This window comes from Camelus bactrianus, chromosome 9, assembly GCF_048773025.1.
Source record: "Camelus bactrianus isolate YW-2024 breed Bactrian camel chromosome 9, ASM4877302v1, whole genome shotgun sequence".
Classification (NCBI taxonomy): Eukaryota; Metazoa; Chordata; class Mammalia; order Artiodactyla; family Camelidae; genus Camelus; species Camelus bactrianus.
The window spans coordinates 62723966-62750186 of record NC_133547.1 but is presented as its reverse complement, the minus strand read 5'-3'; the positions used below and the strand labels follow the sequence as shown (position 1 = coordinate 62750186).

At 40.3% G+C, this 26221-nt stretch overlaps 1 protein-coding gene across 1 annotated transcript in view; it reads right to left on the bottom strand.

Moving 5' to 3' along the window:
- CMTM4 (CKLF like MARVEL transmembrane domain containing 4) overlaps nucleotides 1-25874 on the bottom strand; it is a 70194-nt gene extending 44320 nt beyond the window's left edge. The window contains exon 1 of the mRNA XM_074370639.1: nucleotides 25487-25874. Coding sequence (XP_074226740.1) covers nucleotides 25487-25672 — 186 coding nt within the window. The 5' untranslated portion in view covers nucleotides 25673-25874. The remainder of the gene's footprint in view (nucleotides 1-25486) is intronic.
- Between the last annotated feature and the right edge of the window lie 347 nt (nucleotides 25875-26221).

Below are 26221 nucleotides of genomic sequence, written 5' to 3'. Positions count from 1 at the left end.
TAATTACTGTAAATGTTAATGGACTAAATGCTCCAATCAAAAGACATAGAGTGGCAGACTGGATAATAAAGCAAGAACCTTCAATACGCTGCATACAAGACACTCATTTTAGGGAGAAGGACACACAGATTGAGAGTGAAAGGATAGAAAAGGATATTCCATGCAAATGGAAAAGCCGAAAAAGCAGGTTTAGCAGTACTGATTTCAGACAAAATAGACTTTAAAGAAAAGTCCATAAAGACAAATAAAGGACATTTTATAATGATTAAAGGAGTAATACAAGATGAGGATATTAAATTCATTAATATATATGCACCCAATATAGGAGTACCTATGTACATAAAACAATTACTAACAGAGATAAAGAGGGAAATTGATGGGAATACAATCATTGTCAGAGATTTTAACACCACATTAACATCACTAGACAGATCTTCCAGACAGAAAATAAATAAGGCAACAGAGAAATTAAATGATAAAACAGAAAAATTAGATTTGGTAGATATTTTTAGAGCATTACACCCCCCAAAAAATAGGATATACATTCTTTTCACGTGCACATGGAACATTTTCTAGGATTGATCATGTACTTGGGCACAAAAGAAGCCTCAACAATTTTAAGAAGATAGAAATTATCTCAAGGATCTTTGCTGACCACAACACCATGAAACTAGAAATCAACTACAGAGAAACAAAGGAGAAAAAAAGTAAAGCATGGAGATTAAACAATATGCTATTTAAAAACCAATGGGTCAATGATGAAATCAAAGTTGAAATCAAAAAATACCTTGAGACAAATGAAAATGAAAACACAACCACACAAAATTTATGGGATGCAGCAAAGGCAGTGCTAAGAGGGAAGTTTATAGCGATATAGGCCTTCCTCAAAAAAGAACAATCTCAAATAAACAATCTAACCCACCAGCTAAAAGAATTAGAAAAAGAAGAGTAAAAAAAAAAACCCTAAAGTCAGCAGAAGGAAGGAAATAACAAAGATCAGGGAGGAAATAAATAAAATAGAGATTAAAAAAAACAATAGAAAAAATCAATCAAACCAAAAGCTGGTTTTTTGACAGAGTAAATAAAATAGACAAACCTCTGGCCAAACTCACAAAGAAGAAAAAAGAGAGAGCACAAATTAGCAAAATAAGAAAGGAAAATGGAGAAATTACAACAAATAACAGAAATACAGAATATCATATGAGAATATTATGAAAAACTATATGGAACTGAAATGGATAACCTAGAGGAGACAGACAAGTTTCTGGAAACATGGAGTCCACCAAGACTAAATCAAGAAGAAACTGACCACTTGAACACCAATCACTAGAAATGAAATTGAATTAGCAATAAAAAACCTCCCAACAAATAAAAGTCCAGGACTGGACAGCTTCACCAGGGAATTTTACCAAACATACAAAGAAGAACCATACCTGTCCTTCTCAAACTCTTCCAGAAGACTGAAAAGAAGGGAATACTCCCAAACTCATTCTATGAAGCCACCATCACCCTGATACCAAAACCAGGCAAAGACACCACCAAAAAAGAGAATTACAGACCAATATCACTGATGAACATAGATGCAAAAATCCTTACCAAAATATTAGCAAATAGAATCCAAGAGCACATTAAAAAAGATTATACATCATGATCAAGTGGGGTTCATCCCAGGGACACAAGGGTGGTTCAACATATGCAAATCAATCAATGTAACACATCACATCAACAAGAGAAAGGACCAAAACCACACAATCATCTCAATAGATGCAGAAAAAGCATTTGATAAAATTGAACACCCATTTATGATAAAAACTCTCACCAAAGTGGGTATAGAGGGATCATATCTCAACATAATAAAAGCTATATATGACAAACCTACAGCCAGCATGGTGTTCAACGGTGAAAAACTCAAAAGCTTCCCACTAAAATCTGGGACGAGACAAGGCTGCCTACTATCACCACTCCTATTCAACATAGTCTTGGAAGTCCTAGACACAGCAATCAGGCAAGAAAGAGAAATAAAAGGGATCCAAATTGGAAAAGAAGAGGTAAAAGTATCACTATATGCAGATGACATGATGCTATATATAAAAAACCCTAAAAGGTCCACACAAAAACTAATAGAAATAATCAAAGAATTCAGCAAGGTAGCAGGTTACAAGATTAATGTTCAAAAATCAGTTGCATTTATTTACACTAACGATGAATCAATAGAAAAAGAAAGTAAAGAATCAATCCCCTTTAAAATAGCACACAAAGTAATAAAATACCTAGGAATAAATCTAACCAAGGAGGTGAAAGACTTATATACGGAAAACTATAAAACACTGATTAAGGAAATTAAAGAATGAAAAAATGCTCAATATCACTTATTATCAGAGAAATGCAACTCAAAACTACAATGAGGTATCACCTCACACCAGTCAGAAAGGCCATCATTCAAAAGTCCACAAATGACAAATGCTGGAGAGGCTGTGGAGAAAAGGGAACCCTCCTACACTGCTGGTGGGAATGCAGTTTGGTGCAGCCACTGTGGAAAACAGTATGAAGATTCCTCAAAAGACTAGGAATAGACTTACCATATGACCCAGGAATCCTGCTCCTGGGCATATATCCAGAAGGAACCCCACTACAAAATGACACCTGCACCCCAATGTTCATAGCAGCACTATTTACAATAGCCAAGACATGTAAACAACCTAAATGTCCATCAACAGATGACTGGATAAAGCATTTGTGGTATATTTATACAATGGAATACTATTCAGCCATAAAAATGACAACATAATGCCATTTGTAGCAACATGGATGTTCCTGGAGAATATCATTCTAAGTGAAGTAAGCCAGAAAGAAAGAAAAATACCATATGAGATCGCTCACATGTGGAATCTAAAAAAAAAAAAAGAACATAAATACAAAACAGAAACAGACTCACAGACATAGAATATAAACTTGTGGTTGCCAAGGGGGAGGGGGGTGGGAAGGGATAGACTGAGAGTTCAAAATTTGTAGATACTGACAGGCATATGTAGAATAGATAAACAAGACTATACTGTATAGCACAGGGAAATATATACAAGATCTTGTGGTAGCTCACAGCAAAAAAAAAGTGACAATGAATATATGTATGTTTATGTATAACTGAAAAATTGTGTTCTACACTGGAATTTGACACAACATTGTAAAATGACTATAACTCAATAAAAAAAGTTTAAAAAAATAAATCAGTTTAAAAAAATAAAATAAAATACTCAATATATGGGCTTAATAGCAGAATGGAGCTGACAGAGGAAACTAAGCAGTGAATCTAAAGATAAATCAGTAGAAATTACCAAACCTAAACAACAAAGAGAGAAAAAAAATGAACAGAGCCTCAGGGACCTATGGAATAATACCAATATCTTGTAGTAACCTATAATGAAAAAATATGAAAAGGAACATATGTATGTTCATGTATGACTGAAACATTATGCTGTATACCAGAAATTGACACAACATTGTAAGCTGACTATAGTTCAATAAAGAAAAAAGTATTTGAAGAAATAATGGCAGACAACTTTCCATACTTGGTAAAAAAAACATAAACTTAAAGATTCAAGAAGCTCAGCACACCCTAAAGAGGAAAAACTCAAATTTATGCCTAGATGCATCATAATCAAACTGATGAAAAAATTAAAAAAGAAAAAGTCCTAAAAGCAGCCAGAGAAAAATGGTGCATTATACATAGCATAATAATGATTCAAATGATGTAGAACTATCATCAGAAACCAAGGAAGCCAGAAAGAAGTGAAATAACATTTTTAAAGTGCTGAGAAACAAAAACTGACAACCCAGAATTTTATAACAAGCAAAACTATTCTTCAAGAATAAATATGAAATAAAGCCATTTTCAGACAAAAGAAAATTAAGAGAATTTGTAGCCAGCAGAGGGGCTCTCAATGAAATGCTAAAATTTCAGATCTTCAGACAGGATAAAAATAATATCAGAGGGAAATCTGGAACATCAGGAAGGAAAGAGGAACCACAGGAATGGTAAAAATCTGGGTAAAATAACAGACAATTTTTCTCTTAAGTTTTTAAAAAACATTTGATGGTTGAGAGAAAAATTTTTAACACTCTCTTATGGAGTCTTCAATGCATATGAAAACTAAAGCAAGGGATTATATTAATTATAATTAGAGTGTTAATGTTAATGTCAGTGTTATGTTAATTATGTTTTAAGTAATTCCTAGAGAGTAAACACTTAAAAATCCTATATAAAGAGATATAGTCAAAATTCAGGGGATCAAGTCTAACAGAATACTGGCAAATATTCAAACAATTCAAAAGTATATATACAATGGATATATTTTGGCCATTCAAAAGAATGAAATTTTGCCATTTGCAGCAACATAGATGGACTTGGAGGGCACTGTGCTGAGTGAAATAAGTCAGAAAGAGAAAGACAAATATTGTATGATATCACTTATATGTGGAATCTAAAAAAAACAAAAAACAAACTAGTGAATATAACAAAAAAGAAATAGACTCACAGATACATAGACGACAAACTAGTAGTTACCAGTGGGGAGGGGGGAGAGGTCATATAATGGTGGGAGAGTGTACAAACTACTGGGTGTAAGATGGGCTCAAGGATGTATTGTACAACAGTGAGAATATAGCCAATATTTTGTAATAACTGTGAATGGAAAATAGCCTTTAAAAACTGTATAAAACATTTTTTAAATTAAAAAATAAAAATGGAAGACCAACAAAGAAAAAAGAAATAAGAAAAAGAACAAAGTACTCCTAAAGTAGGAGAAAGAAAATAATAGACAAAATCAATAAAATGGAGATGGGGAGGATATATCTCAGTGGTAGAGTGCCTGCTTAGATAGAATGCATGAGGTCCTGGGTTCAATCCCCAGTACTTCTTGTTAAACAAATAAATAAACCTAATTATCTCTGCCCAAACAAATAAAACAAGCAAAACACAGTATAAAAATTTTTAAATAATCAATAAAATGGAAAAAATAGAGAAATGTCAATGAAACAAAAAATTGGTTTACTCAGTTGCCAGATGGTTACAGGAAAAAAAAATTAGGTATTAGGAATAAGAGAAGATATACCAACAGATCCCCACAAACATTAAAAGGATAAGATAGAAATACTGCAAGCAACTCCACACACATAAATTTGACAATAACAACCAACTTCTTGAAAGTCACAAACTACCAAAACTCAGTCAAGAATTAAAAGATAAATAAACCGATAGTCCTTATGAAGACAGACACAAAAATCCTCAACAAAATACTAGGAAATCAGATCCAGCAATATAATATGCAAAGAATAGGACACTGCAATCACTGTGGTTTATCCCAGGAGCAAAAAAAAATGGTTCAGTTTTCCAAAATTAATAGATATAATCCACTATATTAACAGCTTAAATAACACACACACACAAAAAAAATCCACTTGATTGTGTCAATGGATACAGGAAAAAATTTGACAAAATTCAGCATTCATTTATGATAAATGCTGCTAGCAAACTATGAAGAGGAGGGAACCTCCTCAACCCCAAAAAGGGGCATCTACCAAAATCTACAGCTAACATCATACTTTATGATAAATGAATGTTTCCCTCTAAGATGAGGAACAAATGACCTCTACTCTCACCACTGGTATTTCACATTCCACTGGAAGTGCTAGCCAATGCAAGAAAAACAGAAGGTATAAGACTGGAAAGAAAGAACAATTGTCCCTATTCACAGATGGCATGATTGGCTATGTAGACAATTCCATGGGAATCTATAAAACGCTCCTAGGACTAATGTGTAAATTAGCAAGGTTGTAGGATACAAGGTCAACACACAAAACTCTATTGTATTTCTATATCCTAGCAATGAGTCACCAAAAACTGAAATTTAAAAAAATCTCAGTTATAATAGCCCTGAAAAGAATAAAATACTTACATATAAATCTAACAAAACAAGTACAGAAACTGCACAATGAAAAGTACAAAACATTGAAGAAAGAAATCAAGAACAACCTAAATAGGTGGACAGACACACTATGTTCATGGATTGAAAGGCTCAATACAGTTGCAATCTCAATTCTCCCGCAAGTTCATCGGTAGGTTTAACACAATCCCAAAATCCCAGCAAGATTTTTTGTAGATAGAAACAAGTCACCATAAAATTTATATGGGAAGTCAAAAGAATGGTCAAAATAATTTTTAAGAACTAAGCTGAAGGATTCACACTACTTGATTTAAGAATTACAGTAATCAAGGGGGGAGGGTATAGCTCAAGTACATGCTTAGCATACACAAGGTTCTGGGTTCAATCCCCAATACCCCCTCTAAAAATAAATAATTAATTAAAATAATAAAAGACTGCATTAAAACAAAAAATAAAATTATTTTTTAAAAAGGAATTATAGTAATTAAGACAGTGTAATAGTAATAAAGGGATGGACACATATATCAATGGAACAGAACAGAGGGCCGAGAAACGGACATACACAAATATGGCCAACTGATTTTTGACAAAGGTAGAAAGGCAATTCAGTGAAGGAAGGATAGCCTTTTCAACAGTGTTGGATCAACTAGATGTTAAAAGGCAAGTATATGAACCTCAAGCTAAATTTTTTACCTTGTGTAAAAACCAACTAAATCTACCTAAATAAATGTAAGACATGAATCTATAATTCTTCAAAGGAAACATGAGAAAAATCTTTATGATCTTAGTTTTTAGATATGCCAACAGTGAAATCCATGAGAAAAAAAATTGATAAACTGATTTTCATCAAAACTAAAAACTTTTTCTGCAAGATACTGTTAAGAGAATAAAAAGACAAAGTAGAATGAGTTAAAAATATTTTCAAGCCATGTATCTGACAAAGCTCTTCTATCCATAGTATACAAAGAATTCTTAAAATTCAACAATAAAAAAACAAACTATTCAATAAACAAAATAAGCAAAAAACTCAAATATTTCACCAAAGAGAATATATATATAGCAAATAAATACAAAATGCTTGACATCATTAGCCATTTAGGGAAATGCAAATTAAAACCACTATGAGATGCCACTATATACCTATCACACTGGCTTTAAAAAAAAAAAAAAGATAATACCAAGTGCTGGCCAGGATGCAGAGCAACTGAAACTCTCAGATATTGATGGTAGAATGCAAAATGGTACAGACACTCTGGAAAACTGCTTAGTAGTTTCTCATACAGTTAAACATACACTTATCATATGATTCAGCAATTTGACTCCTAGGTATTAACCCCAGTGATATAAAACCTATGTTCACACAAAAAAAACTGTACATGAATGTTTATAGCAGCTCCATTCATAATCACCAAAAATTGGAAACAACTCAAATGTCCTTCAATAGTAAATGATTATAAAGAAACTGTAGTACATACCTACAATGGGAAACTACTCAGCAATAAGAAGGAATGAACAACAGATACAACACAACAACAATGAATCTCAGATGCATCACACTGAAAGACAGTCTCAAAAGGGTCTTATGGTATGATACCACTTTTATGATGTTCTGGAAAAGACATAACGATACTGATGGGGAACAGATGAGTGGTTGTCAAGGGGCAAGTGTGACCAAAAAGAAGAATTAGTAAGTTTTGTGGGTTGATGAAACTGTTCTGTGTCCTGATTGCAGCAGTGGTTACATGAATGTATATGTGTTAAAACTCATAGAACTATACACCAAGAAAAGTCAATTTTACGTATTTCAATTAGAAAAACAGAACACATGGAGACCACCAACATGTGCCCAAACCTCTAGAGCTCAAAATTGTCAGTTTTCTTATGTTCTCAGAAAGAAAATAGCATGTACTGTCTTACTAAATTTCTTTTTGGTTTAATTTAAAACCATGATGTGACAAATTCTAAATTAGTTTTTAAATGCTGTTTTTCCAGCATTCAAAATATAGAATAAAAGCCTTCAATTTTGCCACTCAGTCATGAAACAAACCAAAAATAATCTGAAGAAACAGATCAATTTCCAAAATGGCAACCAAAACAAAAGCAAGAGAGTCTACTGGATGGGGCCAACCAGCTAGAGCCTAGAGCATAATGAAGCATAACGTTCAGATATTAGTTGTATATTTAAGATTTGTGCACTTTTCTGAATGTATACTATACTTCCATAAAAAGTCCTCAAAAGCAATAATGTAAATCTGTAGTTAAAACTCCAAAAAGAAAAACACTGTGCGCCATACCCAAAAGTAAGTTATAGAACAGCATGTACAATATCCCATTTTTACAAATACGCACACACAGGAACAAAGTCTGAAACAATATATAGCTGTTAATGGAAGTTCTCCCTAGCTGATGAGAATATTTTTTTCTTCATTTTTCTATAGTAGTCTGGGGTTTTTTTCCCTAATACCACAGACCCAAATACATTTATAATCAGAAAATATGTTTTTTGCATTTTGGAAAATTGCATTCAAGTTAAAAACATGATATTTATATTACAGATCAATTTATGTATAACTTAGACTGTGCGCCCCTTAACATAAAGGACATAAAGGAGCTTTGTAAGCCTCTTACGGTACCAGATTCCTAAAAGATACTTTACCAGATGTGTGACTGGAGAACGAAGAATAGAAATATGGAAGGCTTCTCACCAGAAGTGGTTAACTTCTCTGGCATCTCTCAGTGAAGAGAGAAGAAATCAGGCAAGTGGCAAAGGTGTTCGGATGGTGGGAGCCCTGTGAGTGATGGTGAAGAGGCAGAACAGATCCTGACATGGAACAAAGACAGGGGAGTAGACCGAGGGGGAGACCAGGAAATCTGGAAGAAGTGTGAAGGAAAGGGTAGAGTTGAGGCAAAGGCTCGCGATGGAGGAAGTAACAGTTGTCTCGTAGGAAAAGAGCAGTGTGCTCACTACAGATCAGAGAGCTCACTAGTCCATCCCTCTCCCCTCTCCTGCCTTCCCAGTCCTAAGTGAAGTGACTCCTGGCTGTTCCTTGCACAGGGGTGTCATGCTCAGGATCCTGAATGCATAAGCAGGGTGGGCACCTGACCCACAGGTTGGCCAGGCACCTCTAGTTCGGCCTGGCTGGGAAAGCCAGTGAGAGAGCCCAAAGAGAGACAGTGGTAATCAGGCCAATTAGATGCTCTCTGGAATTCAACACCAGTCAGCAATTGAGTGACAGGGAGGGCAGACAGATCTAGGAACATTTTAAATAATATATCAGAATATATTTATAATATATATATCAGAAAATGCAACACCTACCACTTTGCCTAACCATTCTTTTATGATTCCTCTGAACTTTTAAGAGGTGCTTTTGGGGTTATGCTGTCATTTACAGAAAATACCTAAGTGTACACACTGCAGAGCCTTAGTGTACACACTACAGAGACACACTGCTGGCCTGCACTTTTGTGCAGCTACTTAACAGTGAAGTGTGGTTTGTTCCATAGGGCCTCTTACCACGGCATTCCTTACAGCAGATTTTGTTTCCCACTGCAAACAAGTTAGGCGACAATGTTTTTAACATACCCTTCCTTGCAGTCTACTTTAAAATAGTCTTTTCCTCAGTTTTCTCTTCTTGGAAGCAACCAAGCAGAGGGTTCACATTTTATTAAGAGAACTGCCTGCCTTTGCGTAGTTTTCACCTCCACTCAGGTCCAGATTTGCTGCTGCAATTCTTACAGGTAAACAGCAGCCAGTCCTTGACTACCTGAGACAGACACCGTGTCGTATGCTGCCCTCCAGCGGGGCACAGCCCCTGGCCTCACCAGCCAGTCCTCGCCCCCAAGTTCTCAGACCAAGGCAGTCGGTGCTCATAAGCCCAAGCCAGATAAGCCCAATGGACAGATCCCTGACCTGAAGCGGGCCTAGCTGGCAAAGGATGAGGCACTTGGCTGGCCTTGGGCTAGGATGGGGCCAGCAAGGAGCTGGGCAGAGCCCAATCCCCTTTCAGATGTGATTAGGTCACACAGCCCAAGCTGTGAAGAGAGGACATGGGCCCTTTCTGGCCCAGGAGTCATGCGCTGCCTTTAACCCAGCAGCTAGAAAGAAAAACTGCGCCCCACTGAGTGAAGCACCAACTTAAGTAAAACCCTTGAGATTTGTAAGGCCCAGATGCTTGGCGCTCCCTAGGTCCCCTCCAAGGCCGGGTTTACCTGGCCCTGCAGGCAGAGCTGACCAACACCGCAGGGATGGGCTCAGCCTTGGGAGCAGCCCAGCCAGTCAGCAGCAGAAGCCCCTCAGGGCACACACTCCCACAGAACTCCTAGAGTGGAAGCTGTACTAGGGTATCTGCACCAGCCTCTACTACCCATCACTCATCATCAATGGTTTGACAGAGGTTCTAATGATAACTGAGGTTCTTAGCAGAACTGAAAGTTTTTAACTTCAACAACATGGGAGCTCTTATTGAAATGAGTCAGAAATTTACCTTTTATCTGTATTCATTCAGTCATGCAGTATATCATCTACATACCTCACAAAGGACCACAAAAAGACTAGAAGGCTCTGCATATGCTAATTTAAAGTAAATCTGTTTAAAATACTGTATCTGGAAAATTAAAGTTCACTTTTTTGGGGGGTGGGCATAGCTCAGTGGTAGAGCAAGTGCTTAGCATGCACGAGGTCCTGGGTTCAATCCTCAGTACCTCCACTGCAAAAAAAATTTTTTTGCTTTACTTGGTCTTACTTAAAAATATACTCTCCTATCTAGCTTAACATCACAGCTAAGCCAGTCTCTAAAATAAGTTTCTCAATTAAATAATCAAGACGTTAAGCTTCATATAGCCCTTTGTGCCAGTTAGAAACATATTCCAGTCCGGATGGGAAATTGGCTTGGCAAGAGGATTGCAAATTAAAAATGGCACCTGTTCTGGGCTGGTGAATTAGGAACAGGCAATCCTTCCTTCTAATGGATGCTGCCAAGGGCCAGGGCATGTGCCTTGGCAAGCAGAGCATGTAGGATGGACCTCAGCCTTCCTCACCCTCTCAGCGAGACCCACTGTGCAGTGCACAACCTGCCCAACTGAACAAAGGAGCCTTGGACAACAGAGGTTTAGAGCAGTATCTTGGGGACTTTCTTTGTTCCTGGATGACAGTAACATTGCTGAACCAGTCTTGCTAAATCCTATATTTGGCAGGTCTTGATGATCTTTTTGTTTAATATTAAGAAGTTTGCTTCTATAAACAGGTAGAATTTTTAAAAACTGTTCTACTTCGTTTTCATTTATATTATTCTGGACTGAGACACAATGGTAGATTTCACAGTACGTTAAAAAACAACAACAAACCTGCAGGTCTCCTATAGAACTCCATGGAGTTAAACACAGAGGAGAGGCTTCACAAACCAGGCTTCCTTCAACCTGGCAATCCATCATTCTCTGTAGGCTTCACTCATCTAACTAGCTTGGCAGACCCTAGGCTCCCAAAGTCCCAGACCAACAGCTGAAACTTTTCTGAAGTGTCTAGCGAAGGTGAGGCAGGTGCAACATCTCTCCAACTACCTCACTAAAACCGCCTTTGAGTACCACAAGGCCAGTAACACCCTCATCACCACCTCCACCGCCATCACACATCTTGGGACCATGCAAAGAGCCATGTGGATGTACTCACCTGTGACAAGTGAGCGTTGGCCTCCCCAGTTTCAGCTCTAAAACCATAATCTAAAAGAATATAGATCAATTTGCTGGCAAATTATCCTGATCTCAATTTATTATCAGAGAAATTAAGAAACTAAAAGGCAAATTACAACTACAAATATCAGAGTTTTGTTACACTCCAAACTTTGGGGGCTCCCAAGTCCAGCTGCCCGCCTCAGTACATTCACTCGGGCCATTTGCCTGGGCTGGTTAAATACCTGCACTTTAAACAGAATATCACAGGCAAAGACTTGATTTGTCATATACTAACCATTCATCTGTCTCTCCTCATAGTCACATAAAGGATAAGAAAGATGTTAGAATTCACAAAGCTGTCCATACCTGGCTTCACAGAAAAGAATTAAACTACCACCCCTAGAACAGCAGCTAGTCACAGGGGAAGGAATAGCAGCCTCAGGCTCAGGTTCTCAGCTCACCAACAAACTAGGCAGTCATAGGTAATTCAGATTCCTCACCCACAAAACAAAGGAGGGGCACACATGGATAGCTTCAAGATTCCTTCTAGTCTAAAATTCTGAGTTTCAGTTTCAAGATGTTCTGGGCCACCTTGAACCTCCATCATTGATTTATACCATGCTCTCCACTTGCTGTGGACTGAACTGGACACCCCCACATCCAGATTCATTTGTTGAGGCCTTAACTTCCACCGTGATGGTGTCGGCAGATGGGGCCTTCAGGAGGCAATTAGGGTCGAAGTCATGAAGATAAGACCCTCATGGTGGAATTAGTGCTGGAAGAGGAAGAGAGAAATCTTTCCTTGCATGCATGTGAGGTCATGTGAGCACACAGCAAGATGGCAGTCACCAACAAGTCAAGAAGAGAAGCCTCAGAATGAAACCGACCTTGTAGGTACCTTGGTCTTGGACCAGCCTCCAGAGCTATGAGAAATAAATTTCTGTTGTTTAAGTCACCCAATCCATGGTATTCTGTTACGGCAGGCTAAGACACACCTTCAACATGAATTAGGTGTTTTTTTCTTCCTGGATTTGGAACTTGTTCCAAACTCACCAAACTGAACTGGGTAACTTGTTAAGTGCTTACCAAGTAGTCACGTGTTCACTGCTATGAATACTACACAGGAGAAAACTGGGGAGTCTGTGCCTTGCTTATAAACGTATTACAATAGACTGTAAGTATATTTAAATCTGTTCAGTAACCTAGAGAATCTAGAGAGTGAGGGACTCTATAATGTAAGCTGGTTTATAATGAAGCCAGAGCTCCATATCATGGGACATTACAGGACATCAGTCAGAACAAAGAAGAATCCACGATACAGGCATGGCAGGTCCAGCAGGGAGAGAGTAGGGAAAAGATAAAAGACCCTGCCTCACCCTGGTCAACCATTCCTGGGGCATCTGGCTGTGCAAAGGGAGGGCTGGAGCAGCCCTGCAGCAGCAACACATAACCATGGGGAACAGGAGCTTCCAGCCAGGCTGGGCTGGCAGATTTATGTGGAGAGAACCTGAATGGGACAATGGCTGGACCAGAACATGGCTAGATGAGGCAGGACCCATCGGCGTTAACAATAACAGCCGATGTTATTGTTAACATCTGTGCTAGGCACCTTCCGTTCAACCTCACGCCAACTCTACAGCGGCAAGTAATCCTCGTACCTGTACTCCTTGCTGTTCTGGCCTGACTCAGAACCCTAAAGGCCAGGTGGAGGTATGGTCCTAAGGGTAGGTGACAAGATCTACTTTTGTGAAGAAAACTGACCAGAAAGAAACATGAAAAACAACACAGAAATCTAGAGTGAGGTGCAGGAGGCCATAAAGGATGCTCCTCAGCAACTCAGCAGAGCAGGGGTCAGGCTGGAGGAGCAGAGGAAACAGAGAAAGGGACCAGTGAAATTGGGAGGTTTTAACATGCATGGGTTGGATAAAAATCCAGCCCACCCAGGCCTCTCCCCATTTACTCCCTTCTCAGGATAAATTATGGAAGATTTTGAAATAGACCAAAAAGATTACTGAGTATCTTCAATGGAAGAATAGGCTTTGTTAGAACATAACTTTCCAGACTATCTGATTGTATGCAGTTTGTGCCTTTCATGTGCATTTGATATATTCTGCAACTCTGTTAAGTTGTACATAACTGATAGCAGTGCAAGTAATTCTTGTCTGTGGACAGGCAAATAAACTGTCTGGTGGAGAGACAACAGAGTCCCCCTTCAAAGCTAAAGTTTCATCTATTTGAAATTCATTTCATAGTGTATGTGTGTATGTGTCTACTTTGTGAATTTCCTTTGAACAGATTATCTTACTGGTTCCCTCACTAATTAATAAAATCTTTTATATTTGTATATAGGAGTCATGATTTTATCTTTTAATAATTATCCTTTGATACTCAAACAAGCTGAAGTCCAAACGGGTGCCAATATTCTGTATTATCTGCTGTAAGAAGTGGAAAAAAGATTCCAAAGGTCAGTAATTCTTCCAACTCAAAATACTCTGAAGTCAGCTGGCTCAAGCAAATAGGACAACAATCAAGTCTCAATTTTTATCTCTCTAACCTCCTCCACCAGCAAACACAGTCTCCATCTTCCCCATTTCACTGGTTCTGATCTCAGCAATTCTTCAATTGTACTGATAATTCCAACAGCTAAAAGAGAAGGACTGAGGGGCCTCCCTTTGTAATATCATCACCCCTCTCAACTCTGACAGACGTGATCCATGTATTGTGCAAGAACTAGGAGCCAGAAGGTCTCTTAAGGCTGGCTGACCCACCAGGAGCAGTGCTGGCAGAAGAGGGAAAACAGAACTGGACTAAGTCCCCATAGGATGGGAAAGACGAGGGATGCTGCAACAATTCTCATCATCTGCCTAATGGCTGTAGAATCACACACACATAGGGCTTCCAGGCGTGGTCTCTGAAGGTTGGTTCATAGCTCCCCACTTACTAGTCTTGGGGACCTTAGGCAAGTTACTGATCTCAATAAGCCTCTGTTTCGTCATCAGTAAAGTATCTGCCTCATAGGATTGCTATCAGCATTAAAAGAGAGAACACGTGGAAAACACTCGGCAGTGTGGTACACAGTAAATGTGCACTGAATGTCAGCTTCCATGTTTCTTTCATTGAGAAATAAGTGTAATATGAAATAAAAACAAGGAATGTAACAAAACATAATTGCCACCTCTTAACTCCCATTTGTCATATCTATTCCACCCTCGTTACCAGAAGGCCAGTGGGCTCTTTGTTCCGCACCTCAATTACTCAGTCACTTCGTAGGCCCTGCTATCATCTCATCCTTCTCAAAACCATTCCCCTAACCCAGCGAGATCCAATAGAAATATGTGAGCCCATTAATAATTTTAAATTTTCTAATAGCCAGATTTTTAAAAGTAACAGGTGGAATTAATTTTAATAGTGTATTTTATTTATCCCAATGGAGCCAAAACATCATTCCAACATGTAATCAAGATAAAAAAATCACTGAGACAGTTTACATCCTGCTTTTTTCCTATTATGTCTTTGAACTCCAGCGTGTTTTATACCTATGCACATCTCAAGTTCACACTGGCCACACTGCCAGTGCTGAAAAGCCACAGCTCTGATTGCTCTTCATCTCTTCCAGAAAACTCAAATCCATTAGCCTAACAAATCAGGCCCAACCTGAGTCCCCCTCATCCCTCCCCACGGCCCTTCCTTCCTTATCTTTGCCTGGTGAACCATACCTGGTCACCTTCTTACCACTTCTTTTCTAAACTTGGCCTTGACTCCCAGGACCTGGTATTTTCCTTCTCAACAGGACACACAACACGTTATTCCAGGTACTGGTCATTCAACATTTAACACGTGAACATGTTCATTTCCCACAAGGACGTGAGGGCTTCCTACCCAAGCCCACTGTCCCCAGCTTCTATCAGAATACTTAGCTCCAGTGATCAGCACCAGCTGTGTTACTTTCTCTGCCCAATACCAAACCCTTCCCCAGGTAGACTGTGAGCCCCGTGGAGGCAGGGATTTTTGTCCCATTTAAGTATGTCTAACAGTACTTGGCCCAGCCTAGGTGTTCACACATATACAGATTTTTTTTAAAGGGGAAGAATATGTTAGAATTTTTACCAACATCTAGCTACTGACCTTGATCTAACTGTAAAGTTACTTAGCCAACTCTTAATCTGAAATTATATACATGTGTAGGGTTTGGACCAAAAACGGCTGAGAGAAAGTAGACGAGCTCAAGAAGCAACTACCGCTGGAAGAGCCATTGTTCCTGGGGGTTGTTTTTTTTCCGCTGGCACAAAAATCTTTTAGCTTTAAACTGTTTTTCATAGCTGTGCTGGAATAAATGGGAAACCACAAAAATGAAGGCTTCATTGCACCAGTCATCAAATGGTAGTGGCAGGAAATAAACCATCCAAAACTATCTACATTTGATTAAACTCTGAACATTTTAAGTGTTTATTAGCCCATTTAATCCCTAAATTAAACCAATCATTTGAAATGTTCAGAGACAAAATTCTGGATCCCACTATTTCCTCCAGCCCTCTCCACTCTTCACTGAAGACCAAGGCCTCCCTTCCCAGGTCCCACAGAACTGTTGTTCTTTTATTTTCAACAGGGAGCTTCATAAAACAACCACCAGGACCCTCAGTCTCAATCCTAGTCGTGACTTCTTTACACATGTTAAATGTCTACTCCAAGGGTTCTCAAAACACTGGCTTGGCAGGTCCTGAATGACCCTCTCTCCCAGCATGTTCATCAGAAAGCAGACAACTTTAATAATAACTACAGAACCCCTGGTTTTCATTTTACACTTGCCTAAGCAAAATGCTTGGCAAAGCCTCTTATGGTTTCCCCCACTTTTGCAAAAATCTGTCTCCTAAGCAAAAGCTTCTGTTTCCTAGTAGCACTAGATACACTTTTAAAACTCACGGTTAGAAAAAGAAAAAAAATAATTACAACAGCATTTTATTTCTACTCTTTCTCCCCAATGTTTTCTACTTAGAACAGAGCCCAGAGGTTTATTTGCTTATAAATATATAAACATGTTATTGTTCCCTAATGGATGGCATGTTTTCAAATAATTTGACCTTATGAACTATGTTAAGTAATACATAAACCATTATTTTTTTCTTTCTTTCATTAAACAGACCTGTATATTCAACGTTTATTCACTGCTTTGCTGTGTGTCGGGCACTGTTTCAGACACCAGGGATACAGCAGGGAACTCAAAACACAAAGCCCCTGCTCTCGTGAAGCTGATATTCTTGTCGGGTGGTAAATGCTGTGAAGAAAAGTAAAGCAGAGTGAGGGGGACAGAGTGGGGCTGGGGGAATGTCCTACTTTTGACAGGGTGGTCGGGGAAGGTCTTTTGAGAACAGAAGAAAAGCAGTACTGAAGAACAGAGCCAAGGGGGCGCTTTTGGGAAGAGCGGAACAGGGGGTGGAAGAATAAACCTCAAATGCAAAGACTCTGAGGCAGGAGTATATTAATTAAAATGTTAATTAAAGCTTCTGGTCAAGAGAAATAAGCAGTATCTTAAAACTCAAGTCGAAAAAGAAATTAGCCTTATTCTGTTAGATGCAGTTTGTATTAGGCTTTTGAAATACAATTGGTACCCCGCCTCTCAGTTTGACTTTCAATCCTCCATTTCTATATTAATAAACTTAGGGCTCCCAGGGGACCCCCGCACTCTGAAAACCAGCAACAGATGTGAGGTGACAAGGCCCTACACGAGAGGTTCTGAGATGAGGGCTGGGGTCCCCCTTTAAGTGATAATCTTCCACACAAAAACCTTCCCCATCAAGAGGTTAAACAGCTTAAAAACAGGTAGTTTCCAAATGCTAAAAAGGGAAGACTGTCTCCCAAAGGAGGTGTCACTTTCTGAATTCTGTACCCTTCTACTCATCTGTCCCCTCTTCGGCCAGCTGCAGGCCTGCTAACAGCCCTGGACTACTCTGAACTGAGCCTTTGAAAGTTTAAGTTGGCTCTTCACCACCACAAGATGCTGAGGCCATCCCCTTGGCCGGGGGGCCTTGCTCTCCTATTCTCTGCCCTTTTCAGTCTAGCCTCCTCCTTCTAGACACTCTGGTCTTGTCTTGCTAATGACTCCAAATCCCAGCTGATCTTACCCCGCTGTTAACTTCTCTTGCACACATAGCCTGTTCCCCAGGAATAATCTTATTTTCCAAACAAAAACCTCAGGATACACTGTCAATATATGGGTACTTGTCGCTCTAATTTCAATGCTTGTAATATTTTGTAATTTTAAAACACAATAATTTTTCAAAACTTAGGATGTACTTATAAGTATACGTCTGAGACAGCACAGGGAACTGGGACTGTCTAGGAAAATTTAAGGTCTGTGATCACAGTTACAGGCCTTTGACTATTGCTCTATTCCCTAACAAACAACTTCATTTTCCAAAGAAATGACATCTTCCTACAAAAGGATTTGGAGCTACTTCCAGGAATAAGGATAAAGAGGCAGTGAGTGATAGCTGTGGGTTGAAGGCCAGAATATTGGTATTTCCAGGTCATTTCAACAGCTGAGGGAGTCAACAAGGCCATGATGGAAAATAATCAGCCTCGACAGCCATCCAGAACTTAGCCCTTAACGGATGGATTATATTATATGCTGCTCAGGTAAATCCAGCACTACCTGTAGGCTGGAAATATGCCTCTCTCCAACACCCAGGTAAGCATCCACTCATTCTACCAGGAGGGAGAAGCATCATGCATTCAGCAGGGCAGTACACTCCTGTCCTGTCCCCTCTGGGCATCCTCTCAAGTGCCATGATCCAGGAAAGGCTCTTGGCACTTCTTAATTAAGAACAAAGGTCCTCATGGTGAGGACTTCAAAATGTATAGAAACATCTCAAATCACTGTATTGTGTAACAGGAACTAACGTAGTATTGTAGGGTAATTATATTTCAAAAACAAACTGATAGAAAACGAGGTCAATTTGTGGTTGCCAGAGGCCGGATGTAGGGGAGGGAGGACTGGATGAAGGCAGTCAAAAGGTACAAACTTCCAGTTACAAGATAAATAAGTACTAGCGATGCAATGTACACCATGATAAGTATAATTAACACTGCTATATATGAAAGTTGTTAAGAGAGTAAATCCTAAGAGTTCTCATTACAAGGAAAATATTTTTTTCTGTTTATTTTGTATCCAAATGAGATAATGGATGTTCACTAACTATTGTCATTTCATATTGTACGTAAGTCAAATCATCATGCTGCACACCTTAAATTTATACAGTGCTATATGTCAGTTACATATCGATAAAACTGAAAGAAAAAATTTTTTAAAAATAAAGAAAGAACAAAGGTCCTCCAGAGCCGTCAAAAAAAAATGATGTGGCCTGTGATCCAGGAGGAATCAGAAGGTCTTACTGAACTGACTATTTCCCACTGGTAAGCACTTGTGGGTAGGCACACTGGAGACTTGGAATATACTGAGAACTTTAGGTCTGGTGTAGGACCAAATTCATAGTTGTTTAAAACATTCAGAAATGTAATGATATTGCCCTTTGATCTAGTAAATACACTCCATGAAATTTAACAAAAAATAACAATTCAAAAGAAGAATGCAGGACATTTACTGAAGCATTCTTCCTAACAGCAAAAAATTGGAAACTATGATAAGAAGATCTTACGCAGCCTTTGGAAGGGAAAAATTCCAAAGTTCTTTTCATTTGACTAGGACTTTGTTCCTAATTTCCTTTAATGTTACAATGATTTTTTTAAACAAAATACAACTGGCACATAACATATTAGTTTCAGGTGTACAATATAATGACTCAATATTTATATACTGAGTGATCTATATTTATTACCACAAGATCACCACAGTAATCACCACAATAAGTCTTATTTAACATCCATCACCATACCTAGTTATAAAATATTTTTCTTGTGATAAGTAAGCACTCGTAAGAACTATTCTTTAAGCAACTTTCAAATATGCAATACATTATTATGAACTATAGTCACCATGCTACAGGGTAAATTCCTTTCAAATGGAGAAACTTTTCCATTAGCATCAATAAATTTATCAACTGTGTGCAAGAATTTTTTTTAAAACAGGAAAATAGATTGAAAAAAATTTTAAGCTTCAAGTTTCTTCAAAAGGTTTATATTATCTAAATCATTCTCCCCAAAAGTAACTAAAGATTATGATCAGTTATAATAGCTTTAAGACTAATCTGTACTAAGGTAGAGCTAGTAATAGCTGATGTTTCGGGAATTTTTGAATAGAAGTTATTTGCATATGATATACAATTCAAAAAATATGAAAGTCATACAGTGAAAAATAAGTCTCTCTTCCACCCTGACCCTCGGCCACCCAGTTTCCCAACTTGTACCGTTCAAGAGAGATTCGACAGTGCCAACGGGTTTGTGTGACTTCTATGTGAGAGACACTTTGCCGAAGACTTTGTATGGAAGGCTCATGGGTGCTGGTAGTACTATCATCAGCCCTGATTTACAACTGAGGAGCCCTGCTTGTGGCCTGATGTGAACAAGCAACTGGCCAAAAGTCTCGTGGTGATAAGACATAGAGTCCATACTCTAAGAACCCGTCCCCATCCCACCCCCAACACACACACACACAACCCTAAACAAAGGTGACCCCATGTTATGCCTTCATGTTGTGTCATTCCTTCTGCCCTGAAAACCAATCCTTCACCATCCCTTTGCCTGGCTAACTTGATTTTCCATATAAATTTTGGGATCAGCTTGTCTCTTGCTGAAAAAAAAAATCTTGCTAGGATTTTGTGGTTATGTTAAACGTACAGATCCATTTGTGGAGAACTGATATTGTAATAACCATATTGAGTCTTCCAATCCATGAGCACAATATGTCTGTCCACATATCTTGGTGGTCTTTGCTTTCCTTCAGTGTTTTGTAGTTTTCAGCATTAAGATCCCATACATGTTTTGTTAGATTTAGATCTAAGTATTTCATTCTTTTCAGGGCTATTGTAACAAATATGGGTTGCTTTTTTCCCCCCCAATTTCAGTTTCCAATGATTTATTGCTAAGATATAAAAATATGATTGATTTTTGTGTGTTGACCTTTAGTCTGCAACCTTGCTAACTCACTTATTAGTCCTAGGAGCTTTTTTTAAACAGATTCCCATGGGATTGTCTACATAGACAATCATGCCATCTGCAAATAGGGACAGTTGTTCTTTCTTTCCAATCTGAATGCCTTCTATTTATTTTTCTTGCACTGGCAAGCACTTCCAGTAGGATGTTAAATATCAGTGGTGAGAACAGACATCACTGCCTTGCCCCCAGTCTTAAGGGGAAAGCTTTCTTTCACCATTAAGTATGTTAACTGTAGATTTTTGGTAGATGCCCTTTTCCAGGTTGAGGAAGTTCCCTTCCCTTACCAGCTTGCTGGCAACATTTATTATAAATGAATGCTCAAATCTGTTAAAAGTTCTTTCTGCACCCATTGACATAATCAAGTGTTTTTTTGTTCTTTAAGCTGTTAATATGGTGGATTACATCTACTGATTTTGGAAAACGGAACCAGCCTTTTGTTCCAGGGATAAATTACAACTAGTTGTGGTGCATTATTCTTTTTACATAACATTGCTGGATTTGATTTCCTAGTATTTTGTTGAGGATTTTTGTGCCTGTGTTCATGAGGATGACTGGTCTATAGTGTTCTTTTCTTGAACTGTTTTTGTCTGGTTTTATAAAACAGATGTGTGTGAGACACTTTTCTAAGGTCTTGGATGATAGTTTTGCTATTTTTAATCATCATAAAAACTTAAGAGTGATCTTATCTTTGCTTTTCTGTTAGAATCTACTTGACTTCAAGTTTCTGATCAGGAAAACAACTCCCAGAGGTAACAACAGTCTTCCCAAGGGAAAATGAGACTGTTTTATAAGAAGCCACTTTAAGGGTAGATGTGAGAATCCAAAGCAGTGAAACCCACTACTTCACTTGCCATAATCTGAATGCCCCGACCCTATCCCTAGTATATCCCCAGGGAAGCAGTAACAATCAGGAACTGTGCTTACTGTTTGGGGATGAAAAACTGACAGTTTCCATCAAATAAAAGATAAGTTATCACCCAACCCTGAAATGCAAATACTTACATTTGTCTTTGAGTTACCTAAGAAACACCTGTCAAGCATTAACCCCTTAATTCTTACAATTCCTAAAATGCTCAGTCACTACCACTCACATTCTACTACTGAGGAAGCCAAGACACAGTGGGGTTAAGAGATTTCAAGGAGATCAGCAGAAATTTGATTTAAACATCACCTACCACCCAACTTTGTTTTAAAAAAAAAAAAAGTCCTTAACAAATGCAATGCAGTGTCAGAAGATCAGTCAGGCACAGGAGAGGCTCAAGAAAGGGATCTGAAGCAAAAGGGCTCCTTGAGGTGTGTTTCCGAAGGGAAATGTGGATTCTGCTCTTGGCTCTTCTGGAAGGCCCACCCCCTCACTGTGGCAAGTGGGCAGTCTGCTGGTTGAGAAGCAGGACACCACACAGCAACTGCACACCCAGGAACAGCACCGTGGCACTAAGAAATCGAAACCCCTGTTAAGTGTATCACTTCAGCATGTAAGAGTCACCCAGAAGGTCACCAAGCTGCCCAAAGACTAAATAAGTGTCCTTGGACTCAAGGTCTGCTCTGCTATGTGGAACAACTCAAAGTGTTGTGCTTAGGAGGCACTAAAGAGTACACTGCCTAGGTTCAAATCTCAGCTCCACCAACCACTAGTCATGTGACCTTGAATGAGTCACAACCTCTGTGCCTCTAATTTTCTCATCCATAAATTTAAGGCAACAACAGTAGAGTCAGCACTCACTAAATGATGCCTGCCATTCTTATTATCATTCAGAATGTTGTCAGATCCAAGGCCTGTCCTCTTCTGACACTGTCCTTACATCATGGTATATGTGACAGTATGCGCCCCCATCCCAAGAGCAAAACTCTGCTTTCAACCAAGAGTGGTGAAAAAAAATCAAAACAAAACAATAAACAAAAGGCCTATATCAACTATTTCATTAAATGATGAAGTCTAATGGTGTGAGAGCTAAAAAACCAATAAGCACTCATAGAATCCACATTCATAAGAAGGTATTTAAATCAATAGTTTAAACTGACTTTTCCCACAAAAAGTACATTTATATTGTTCGAGATAACCACAAGAGACATACCCCCAACTAAGAGAGGTATGAGTTTCATTTTTAAAAGACAGAATCTATGAAAATGCACTAATTAATTTCCATAATATTTTAGATTAGTTTTACTTTCAAATAACATTCCATTTCAAATATCAATTTAACTTTTAAATCACTAAGAAGTAAACTACCTTTAATTCAAATATGTAATTATAATTTTGGGGTGGCATTTTCACCAAGTTTCCTTAAAGACAGGAAGTATTTATTAATTAGCAACAGTGACAGCTAACGTTTTATTACACACTAACTAAATGCCTAATAAGCTAGGTGTTAATTTCTACATATTACCTCATTCTCTTAATCCTTTGAGGGAGATAGATGCTCATTTTTTTCAGAAAAACCTCTGCCTTGAGGTTGATGATTAATGGTTCCGATAGAGAACTGATTGCTAGCACCTGTGAAAGGTTTTAAACTGAAATGATACAGAAAAGTAAGTCTCAAACTTTACTGTGTGTGAGAATCGCCTCACAGATCTTGTTAAACTGCAGATTATGATTCAGAAGGTCTGGGTGAGGCCTCGGATTCAGCCTTTCTAACAAGCACTCAGGTGCTGCTGACCACACTTGGAGCAGGGACCTACAGGTGGCAACAGGCCACAGACCACAAAAAAAGTCTCAATACTAAAATGAGAAAAAGTCAAAATTTTCTCAAAACCCACAGAATTAGAACTTATATTAACATATTTCTTGATGGGATTCTGAGCTTTGTAACATCTTAGAAATACCCTTGAAACGACTCTCTTCCAGTTTGAGAGTCCAACTTCTTGGAGTTTTGTGGGGTTTTTTCTCCCTAAAACCCCTAATTTTTATCAAGGCTGAGAAGCTAAATGCATGGAAGGCTGTTTCAAGATGCCGTACCCTTCAAGCATGTCCCCATCCTTCATTCACCCGCACACAACACAACTTCCCACTGTTTAAATTCTGGAGATTAGTCAAAGGGCAAGAGTAAAGTGAGATTTTAGGGGCTGAGCCCCAAAGTTCTTTCAGACGAAAAGTAAAGTTTTACTAAAAAAAATAGCACCTTACAAAAAGGCAATCATAAATACCACTGGCTTCCGTTTCTGGCCTTAGGTGACAAAATTCCAACAAAGAGGTGGTAACATTTTATACAAACTACTGGGTTTCATTCTTTTAGCAGATCTTTTAAGTGGCAAGCTCTCTTTACTTTCAAAAGTCCATAGTAAGCAAAGCAAGGTACTCAACAAGGTCCTATATTCCACCTGGGTCCAAGTTCCCACCCTGCCCTTTTATTCACTTCTGTGCTGTACTCAAACATTGGCTGGCTGCCTCTTTCAAAAGGTAGTTAGTTATACACGACCCCCCCCCAACCTCCTCCATTCTCTTTGCTAACAGCAATGTCTAACTTCAGAACCAACAGATCTCTGAAAGCATTCCAGTTCACCAGATAAGGTCAGTTTAACATTCTAAAGAGGAATAAACTGCTCCATTTGTCTTTTATGAGAGCCCTTCAAAAATACCTTCCCACAATCAGCAGAACAAGCCTTTCACCCAAGAGAGATAAAACCGTCTATGATTCTGCAATTTACAAACACTGAGACCTTTATTTAAAGGATATCTACATATTACGTTATTCCCCAGGAACATTTATCAATGTACTCAAGTAAGCACAAGAAGACCAATGCTTGGAAGAAAGAAACAAACTACATACATTGCAGCTCAGTGCAAAAGGCTTCTCTGGCTGAAAGTCTATAGTTTTGTTGCCCCGCCTCAGAGGAAGGCCTACCTGTGTCAGGGAATATCGGGACAGCTTTTTCTGAACTGGAGCTTGCTATATCCACAACAGAGCTAAGTAACTAACCAGAAAGGCCTGTAAGAAAACCACAAAAGAGGGGCATAGGGGACAGGCCCCTGCCTTGTGAACACCCTGTAAGCTAAAAATAAGAATTCTGAGAAACGAGCCCTATCATAGACAATTCTCTGTTTCTGTTACCTCCAAAACTGGCTGCCCTCCCAGGGTGATTTAACTCTGGGTACCAATTGGGTAATGCCAGCCACGGTGCTGGGGCAGAGGATTCAGGGATGCTGGTTCTGTCTTCTAGGTTAATTAGGAGGAATCAAACCTCTGCAGTATAAACTGGAGACTGTGGGCAGATCTGGGTTCCCCCAACGCACCTAGACTACATGCTTCCATTCAACAAATATTTATTTGAGCGACTACCATATGCTCGGCACTCTTCTGGGCGCCGAGTTGGAAACCAAGCCACAGAACACTGCGGTGGAACCCGAGACAAACGAGGACCATTCTGAGGAGTAGAGGATGTGAGGGCCCGAAAACCTGCCACAAGTTGCTATGAGCAGAAGTACCCAGGGGACACCATGACCGCCGGGATCCGCGCACCACCAAGCCCAATTATGAAAGAGGCTCGAGACAGCGAATGCGGGAGTGGACAGGTAGGCCCAAGGGCAGGTGTTCAGGTAGAAGGCGCACACCTGAGGCGGCAGGGCTGGGTAAGGCAGGGTCCCGAGGGGAGGAGGGAGGGCGACCCGGGGACCCCGGAAAGGAGAGAAGCTGCAAGGAGCGGAGGTCTGGCCATGGGAAGCGGGTGCGTGGCGGAGGCCGGCCAGGCCTGCGCCCCCCGAAGCGGGAGCAGGGAGGGAAGGCGCGCAGCTAGGCCGCCCGCCGACACCTGGGGCCCCGCCCGGTACCTACCACTTGGGCGACCTTGAGGCAGCCGAGCGTGCCGCGCAGGTAGTCGGGGTCACAGCGCAGGCCGGCCAGCCCCCGGCGCTGGCTCACCGGCTCGGTAGTGGGCTGGTACGGGCTACTGGCGCCCGAGATCATGGAGGTGCTCGAGGCCTCGCCCTCGAAGCCGTCCAGCTCCTCGCCGCTCCGCATGCTGCCGCCCGGCCCGGGCCGCCGAGCGCGGCCGGTCCCCGGCGCCCGGAGCTGGCGGGCTCAGCGGGGCCGCCGCATCGCCGCCGCCTGACTGACTGCCCGCCCCTCCGCCGCCGCCCCCTCTGCGCCCGCTGCCCGGCTGCGGCCGCGGCTCGGTCCGCTCGGGCTCGGCTCCCGCCGCCTCGGCAGCGGAAAGGGAGGGAGGCGGGAGCGGGCGGATAGAGAAGGAGGCGGGAGCCGGCGCGGAGGGCCGGGAGGGGGCGGAGCGAGCGCCCGCCTGCCGGCCGCTCGGCGGCGCTCCGCGGTTCGGGCAAGTGGAGGTGGCCGCCCGCGCCGCGGGGCCTCAGGAGGGCGGGGCGGGGCGGGGCGCCGGGGCCTCTGGCTCCGCCCTCACCTGCCTGAGCGCGGGGGCTGGGGCCGCGGCTGCGCGCCTGGCGATCAGGGCGGTGGGAGGGCGGGGGGCCTGGAGGAGTGGGGGGTGAGAGGAGGGTTGAGATGGACCTAGGAGACACGGAGTTGCTTTCCCAGGGCGCTGCCTCAGTTTCTCCT